General features: G+C 41.1%; 1 protein-coding gene across 3 annotated transcripts; it reads left to right on the top strand.

The window, feature by feature from the left end:
* The first annotated feature begins 1,069 nt into the window (after positions 1-1,069).
* Positions 1,070-7,481, top strand: LOC100384084 (uncharacterized). Of its 3 annotated transcripts, none has more exons than XM_035966007.1 (14): positions 1,078-1,225; positions 1,311-1,415; positions 1,736-1,866; positions 2,165-2,477; positions 2,674-2,757; positions 2,869-3,033; positions 3,119-3,225; positions 3,357-3,535; positions 3,770-3,931; positions 4,145-4,360; positions 4,450-4,487; positions 4,595-4,722; positions 5,025-6,114; positions 6,770-7,481. In XM_035966007.1, the coding sequence occupies exons 4-14, from the start codon at positions 2,252-2,254 to the stop codon at positions 6,883-6,885; spliced, it is 2,511 nt and encodes an 836-aa protein (XP_035821900.1). In that variant the 5' UTR covers positions 1,078-1,225; positions 1,311-1,415; positions 1,736-1,866; positions 2,165-2,251; the 3' UTR covers positions 6,886-7,481. The 3 variants fall into 3 exon arrangements, with proteins under 3 accessions (XP_035821899.1, XP_035821900.1, NP_001336980.1); NM_001350051.1 differs by having other exon boundaries at positions 1,125-1,225; positions 1,311-1,547; positions 6,770-7,431; XM_035966006.1 differs by having other exon boundaries at positions 1,070-1,547.
* The last annotated feature ends 656 nt before the right edge of the window (positions 7,482-8,137 follow it).

Raw genomic sequence — 8,137 nt, 5'->3', positions numbered from 1 at the left:
ATCAAGGATGTATCTTGAAAAGTTGAGAGAATGATCTACACAAACTAAACTAAACACGAAATGGATTGGATTTCATCTTGCAAATTAAAAGCGCATAAATTTGGTGCCTTTTTCTTCTTTTTTTAATCTCGAGTGATGGGTAAGATTTCCCTTAAAAAGACTCATGCCAACTTCTCTCTGTTAGTAGTTCATGGGGGTAGTGTGCCCATGAACCATGATCATCATATAATACGTACGATTCCTGTGGCCCCATACAGAACTTGTCATAACATTCATATGCATCTCTGTTTCACCGGACAGCAAAGTACACATGCAGATGCCGTCCTTCGGCTCGGCGAATCATAGGCATACAATACAAGGATAGGGGACATGCCAGGTCACTCCAAAACTCCACAGGATCAATGGGCCCTCGAGGATTATTTGTCCACAGTTGGTCACTGCGGCCTCACCGGTGGTGGAAGTGGAACTGCACAGTCGAGATCCGCAACCAATAAGACCGCCATTCATGCCCTCGCTTTAATTTGCGCTCTTCCTTAGAAGCAAAAAAAAAAAAAGGGAAATGAGTTTTCGTATGTGCCCTTCGTTCTTGCTCACGGAAGTGGTTCTTGCCAAGACAACCAACCCATGGTGGTTACCTATACCTTTTCTTCCTTAGCGATCCACGACCACTTCGAATTGAAGGCGGTGATCTCATTGTGGTGCACATCACGACATGCCTCAGCGACTGCCGATCTGCTTCCTACCTGGTCAAGCAATGCTCATCTGCAGTAGCTTGGGGGGGCATCTTCTGAAGGGACCAATCAATGCCTTTTTTTTCAAGTACTGCTACTGTGAGGCATGGTCAGAAGCTGGAATCAGAATCCAACATCTCGACGCACAGCCCCACGCCTGTTGAACCTCTGAAAAGTTCAGCATGGCACATGGTTGGTGAGCTTTCCGATGACAGCTGAACGGGAATGATTTTGATCTCACTAGCACAGCATACTTCCAGCCATTAAACATTGTCGCCATATGGCACATAATACAATCTATCGTGGCCTCATCTATACACTAATCAGCATCCCCCCCTCCCGACGGCCCCTCCCTCCATCTCTCTCACACTCACCTCTCTCTCTCTCTCTGACACAAACACCGAGGGAGTAGTGACTACTACTGTCCTCAGACCTGTTGTGGACTTGTGGCACTGACTGGCTGAGTTTGATCTCCCTTGACCACAGAATCCTATGTATATAGCTCGTTCCCTCTTTGTCTTTAAACATAGCCGAAACAGTAAGTTCCATGACCAGTTATTCCAACTATTCTACGTATAGCTGAAGCAGCCAGAAGAGTTCCTGAGGGTAGCATGATGCCATCCATGGCGGATCCTACTGTCGAGGCTCCGAATGCTGAAGCCAACAGGAGGCAATAACCTGCAGGTTGCATACTCTCATGTGCTTTGCTCTCAGCCCCTTCAGTTCACTGCTTTTGTGTGGGTTGGGGACTGTTTCCTCTGACGGGGACACGGCCGCGGCGATGGATATGAGGCACAGAATCCGCAGTCTTTGAAGGTGAAAAGAGCTAGCCGGGAAGGGATATTTTGTTTGTGAGCTTCGGCTTCCTTCTCTTCCAATGATCCATCCAAGCCTTATTTCGCACTCGAATTGCTTCGCAAGGAGAAGCGATGGAGCTGGAGCCTTGGAAATGCGGGTGGTTGGACGCCTTCGAGTACAACTGACCCTTTTTTTTTCTTGAATAGGTGATAGGGACCTGGGAACTCCAAGCTGCTCTTAAGCAATGTATGGGGGTGCTCTCCGGAGGCAGCTCCCGCATCCAGCGTTTCCCTTCGTATTATGCTCTGCGAACATTTGACCGAGCATGGGAGTGCAGGTACGACGAACTAGGAACGCCTTCTCTTGTATACATTTATCTTCTTTTTTGTTTCTGGTTTTTCGCCGTCTAGTCTTCGAGGGGAAAAAACTGGTCAGAAAATTGATTGGAAAATCATAGCAAAAAGTCTTGGATGTCAAATACACGCAGTAAGCTTAGACCTGATGAAACAGTCCAATTTGATTCATGTCTGACTTCAACAAAACACTGCTCTCTCTCTCTCTCTCTCTCTCTCTCTCTCTCTCTCTCTCTCTCTCTTAATCTTCAATGTTAGTACTAATCAATTCCGAAACGATAGGAGGTATCACCAGCAGATAAAGGAACCGGGCCAGAATGATAGAGTAGCCATACTGGTTCATCTGCTGGCTTTGCATAATACCCGAACATGGATGGCAAATCAGGGAACATAGTGCAGAGTCTGCCTGATACGCTGTCATCCCTCATGGGGCTCAACAAGTACCTCGCACCCAGAACCAGCTATATCGAATCGGTGTCTCACATCATCGAGGAGTTGTCACCAACCAAACCGAAGATGAAAGTAATGGTTCACACGGCTCAAAATATTTGTTCTGATGATACAGATTCAGATGCTGAAGCTGCAAAGGTTCAAGGTATGCAGTTCTAACACTTTCCCTCAAACTCTATAAAAATTTCTGAATATTTTCTTTCTTTCTTTTTGGTTACAGAACAGATAGACTAGTTTTATCACTTCAAAAAAACAGATAGACTAGTTTCGCTGAATGCTTGGCTAAAGCAGATAACACAGCAGTAAAGTTCTCATGTCTTCTCTTTGTTTGGTCATAACAGAGGAACTGGTTTTGCTGGATGGTAAACTAAAGCAGATAACGCTGCAGAGGAGGCAGTCACTAAATAACTATTTGGATCTGAAAGGTTGATGTCTCTCCTCGACTTTTTCTGTGTTTGGCTTGATAAATATAAAGGTCACTAAATGTAATGGAATTGTTTAGAGTTCTGTTTAAGTGATATGCATCCGTTTTTCAGGGAATATAAGGGTGTTCTGTCGTGTGAGGCCTTTTCACCATGAAGAAAATTATCAATCCAGAACTCTGTACACCCTGGATGAGAGTAATATATTCCTAAAAGTTGCTGAGACCAAGATAAAGCAATACAAGTTTGACAAGGTTTTCAACCAATGCTCAACACAAGGTATAACAGATTTGCGTTTATAGGAACTGCGAAACTGAAGTGAATAATTTGAATGCAAGTCAGGTTACAGTAGTGTGATTTCCAGGTGATGTATTTGCTGAAGTGGAACCAGTGATAAAATCAGCTTTAGATGGCTATAATGTTTGTATATTTGCCTATGGTCAGACAGGTAGTGGAAAAACTTATACCATGGTGAGCTTTACTTATTCCAGCTCCTTATCTCATTCATGAAGAACAAAAAATGAAAAATAAGAAGCCCAAACAAACTGAAACCAACAGAAATTTAATATTTTATGTTTATAATCCATTACCACTTCAATCAGGAAGGCAAGCCTACAGATCTAGGTGTCATACCACGTGGGATTCAAGCACTGTTTGATCGAACTTCAGAGAGCAACAGAAGGTTTCTGTTCACTTTCAGTATGCTCGAGATATATATGGGAAATTTGCGAGACCTGCTAGTTCCAAGAGGCAAGGCACAAGGTTTTAAGAAGGTACCAAGGTAATAAAAATGCCTAAAAATAGCGTGTGAATATTTAGACATAATAAAAGGATCTAAATTGGAGATAGTGTGGCAATCCAGCAATCGACCACTCAAGAGTCAAGACATGAATTGGCATAGGTGGTTTTTGTACAATTTTGTTGGTGCAGGTTAACTAATCAACATACATATGTGAACACTTATCACCATTTCATCTTTTCATTTGTTGGAAGTTAACAATTATTCTGCATACAGCCTTTCCATTAAAACAGATCCAGATGGCGGCATCGAGATTGAAAACCTAGTGGCAGTTACTGTCAGTAGTTTTCATGAAGTGAAAAGACTATATGAAGTGGGGACCCACTTTAGATCAACAGCTTCCACTATGGCTAATTCTACATCAAGCAGATCTCACTGGTAACCTTTTTATTTTACTAACAAAAAAACCTTACTACTATAACAATTGAAAAGGCGTCAGCCATGGCTGCATCTGACTGAAAGAGACCTGGAATCAAAAGTGCATGCTTACTGAAACCTTATTATGCTTGGACAAGAAAGTGGCTGCTTTACTGAAAATACCATGGAAAATTTTCTATAGTGAAGTCTTATACTCTTCCTTATGTGCAACAGTTTGATTCGTATTTCATTGACCTCATTTGACGCACCAGAGAGGAAAAGAGCAAGAAACAAATTATGGATGATTGATCTAGGTGGAAGTGAAAGGCTTGTAAAGACAAAGGCAACTGGGAAAAGGCTCAAGGAAGGCAAAGCCATAAATCTGTCGCTGTCAGCCCTAGCGGATGTCATAGATGCACTACAGACCAAAAAATCCCACATCCCTTATAGGTAAATAAAATCCCTAATATACTGGTGTCTGGCAGTTGTCACAACAGTTTTTTATTTTCAAGACAATGATACAAATTCATAATTCTTAGGAATAGCAAGCTCACACAAATTCTTAAAGATTCTATAGGTAAGTAGCATCTCACTGACAGTTCCATAAATGCAGAAAAAATGCTGCTTTCTTATTTTACAAACTCAGTTTTCTTGTAGCTCATCTTGGTGTATTCGTTTTAACAGGATGTGAGTCCAAAACGCTTATGCTTGTTCATATCCGTCCAAATGAGGATGATTTGTGTGAGAGCATCTGTACCTTGGGTTTTGCGACAAGAGTCAGAAGTATTCGCCTGGAAAATGAAGAACCACAAGTAAGCTTTTCAGTGACCACTAGCTTGTATATATTTAAGAAAACAAAAGAGGCCAGCTTTGTCCACTGCTATGAACTAAACATTAAAGTAGATAAGGAGAAGCCTATGCCAGACTGCTTTGGTTAAAGACAAGTGAGAATAACGAGATGGGAGTATGTTGAACTTGCAAAAATTGTTCAATGTCCAAGAAATCGTAACACCAATATCTGTCCATGCACACAAATGAATAATCCATTTATTAGGATACACAATCTTTGCTGCAAAAAAAAAAACTAATGTTGTGATCTTGTACATACATACAGGAAGTAAAAGCAAGAAAGGAACATTTATTAATGGAATTAGAAAAGGAGATCAGTGATCTAGAACAAGAATGTGAAGGTATTGTTAGAAAGATTAAGAAGCTCAAGGAGACAATGGAGCATTTTAAAGGGCATCAGCCATCTGCTGAAGCAAATTTTGACATTTCACATCCATCCAGTGAAGAGCTGAAAACTGTCATGCCAAAGAATACAAAGGATTCAAAGAATCGGAGAGATGTTTCTTCCAGGTTACCCAGGTTTATGAAGCCAACAGCGTCTAGCCAGCACAGGATAGACTTAAATAAACAAATACCTGTTAGTAACAAGACAAAACCACCAGTGCCACCAAAGAGAAGGCCTTCCTCAGTTTATGCTGAGTCTGTAAGGCTGCCAGTAAATGCTGCAACTTGGCAGTCAGAATGTAGTTCTGAATGCAGTATCTCCATGACAAGTGACATGAACTGGATACCAAGTATACAAGATGGGACAGAATGCAGCCAGGATACATCAGAATATGAGACCAAACAAGTGATTTTCTCAGAACATGAGAAACCACCTCAGAGTCAAGTGATTTCATTTGAAGAATCAGGGGAGATGCAGGATAAAACCAAGGAAATGGGCATCATAGACATTGACAGCTGGATTCATCAACAGATCATTGAAAACACTGGCATATGTCAGTGTCACACTGAAAGGACGCTAGATGTTATTGAAGTAAATGAATATGAAACTTACAATTCTAATACTGCTTCACCAGTTCAGAAGGAATTTACTAATGGTTCCAAACCCTCACTGGATGAAGATAGCAACCTGAACCTTTGTCCCCCCACGCAAAACACAGAAGATAGCAAGGAAACCAGGGCTGTTAATCAATTCACAAAAACAGAATTATACACTCCTCCATTAAAAGAACTTTGCGGCAGTGCCAAAATTAAGGAACATAAGAATGAAAAGCTTGGGCGTCATGGAAGTTGCAGAAGATCACTGCAGGAAGAGCTCGGCAATTGCAAGCCAGAGCAGCCAGACAAGGAACCAAAAGCTGATCCAAACATGCAACCTGAAATTGAATTCCATGACAACAAACACCATATAGGTAAGTTATGTTGAGCATTAGAGGATGAGCTTCCATGAAAATATGTTTTCAATGAAAAGAGCATTATACATCTAGTATCATCTAGATTTTGTTATTATTTATAAACTGATACCAAGTGGGTGAAAGGATTTACAGAAAAGCTGTTATGGTCAACGTGGTCAGGAATGCCTGTCCCAGACCTAAGTGAAACATTATAGGATACTCATATATTGAGGTACCCAGAAAGAGGGCTGAATATTTCAACATACTAACTAGACTAAAAAATAAATCAGCTCATTGTATCATAGTACAAAAAGAAACAAACCAGTTCACGGGTTGGACCACTGAACTGGTCAAACTGGCAACCTCACTGTTTGGTTCAGTTAAAAGACTCATCATTCAATTGAACTGGTTGAGTCGACCAGTTTTATGACGAACTATTGAACTGGTTTTGTGATGAACAAGAAATAAATTTGATGTTTGCACATTGATTTAGTACTTTAGACAATAGACTAATATTGGACCAGGGAACCAGTAGCTTGACCCATTCGAACTCCGATCCGACTTTTCATTCTATGAATTTTATGGTTTTGCATCCACTTCCACAGTTCTACCAACGGGCATATTGTGCCTAATTGGGAAGCTCCATATATACTGATTTTGCTCTTCTCTACAGGTAAGTTGACAAAATTCATTCAAGCTCTTCGAACAGCATGGATTGGTGCTCTTCTTGGACTAGGCACCATGAACCTTGGATTAGAGCAAGACTTCTTCAAGAGCTTAACACTCTGATTTAACTAGAACTTCACCATTTCAAAAGGATTTAACGAAGCTGTATACAGTTTCAGTAAGAGTATCTACTTCAGGAATCAATGGGCACTGTATATATAAGGCTGCAATGAAATGTAAGCTGCCAATATGCCAGTGGCAGATGAATTGCTAGTCTGAAATGGTTTCTTTGGTTATAAATGGATAGTTTCAAGACAAGTGGGAAAATGGGAAGAAATGTGATATATGACAAATTTTGAATTAACATTATCAATTTATCATAAATGATAAATGATTGTTACAGTATGCAGAGAAGCTATTGCAATATCTGAACTGAGGGAGAGTTATTTACATCTCCAGGCCATTTCAGTCGATTGAGCACTATATATGCCAAACATAACATGTCACAGCAATGACTCTTACTATGATATCTTTCATATAGCAACTTTTGAGCTAAAGCTGTAAAGTAGTGGCGTATTTTCTTCCAAATATATGCAAAAGGAGAAGCATGTAGACTGGGGTGCCAACCATAAGTTTATATCAAGTCACGAGGCCCTGCAGCTGATTTTCATACCTGTAAGGTCCATATACTTCAATAAAATTAAATCTTTTGTTCAAAAGTAAGTCTATAGTAGATCAGAGCTTTGAGTTTAACTTTATGTATTGTGGGAAACCCTAGCCCTAACACAGGGTTGGGTGTTGTATTAGTAGACTGAGTTAGCTGGGTCTGGCCCATTACACAGAGGTGAGAGTGTAATTACACGGGGTAAATTGCCACCAGAAGTGGTTCCTCTCGCACTTCAGGGCAAATTGCCACCAAAAGTGGTTCCTCTCGCACTTCAGACCGTCTGGTACCCTACGCCGAACAATCCGGAGTCACATAGAGCCCATCGCAAGAGTCACAGATATTGCCTGACCCGACCGGACAATCCGAGAATAGTACCGACCGTCCAGTCCACTCACAGACCATCCGACTACACAGGTCGTACCGTCTGGAGCACTAGAAGTCACCTGTGATCTGCCTAGTGCGTAAGGCAGACATAAATATAGCCGGCCACCCAAGCCCCAAGAGCTGAAAAAGTCACATGTCGTTGAGCTTGTTTGGCCCGCTAAGGCCAAATATTCTGTTCGCTCTCACCCGCACTCGACAGAAAAGGAGAAAGTTAAGTTCACATTTAATATTGCTAAATATGATAAAATATTTGATGAGTTACTTAAGCATGGTAATATTGAATTGTCACATATAAGTCCTCCGGTTGAAGAATTAAAAGGGCGT

Source organism: Zea mays, chromosome 3 (genome assembly GCF_902167145.1).
Source record: "Zea mays cultivar B73 chromosome 3, Zm-B73-REFERENCE-NAM-5.0, whole genome shotgun sequence".
In the NCBI taxonomy this organism is placed as follows: Eukaryota; Viridiplantae; Streptophyta; class Magnoliopsida; order Poales; family Poaceae; genus Zea; species Zea mays.
Note: the sequence above shows the minus strand (reverse complement) of the source record. Positions and strands in the feature narration are given on the sequence as shown.

Bases quoted from the DNA above. Each gene is read 5' to 3' on its own strand.
- LOC100384084 (XM_035966006.1), top strand. From the start codon at position 2,252: ATGGATGGCAAATCAGGGAACATAGTGCAGAGTCTGCCTGATACGCTG. The intron at 2,758-2,868 runs GTTGATGTCTCT...TCCGTTTTTCAG, and splicing joins TAACTATTTGGATCTGAAAG to GGAATATAAGGGTGTTCTGT. The intron at 4,361-4,449 runs GTAAATAAAATC...CATAATTCTTAG, and splicing joins AAATCCCACATCCCTTATAG to GAATAGCAAGCTCACACAAA.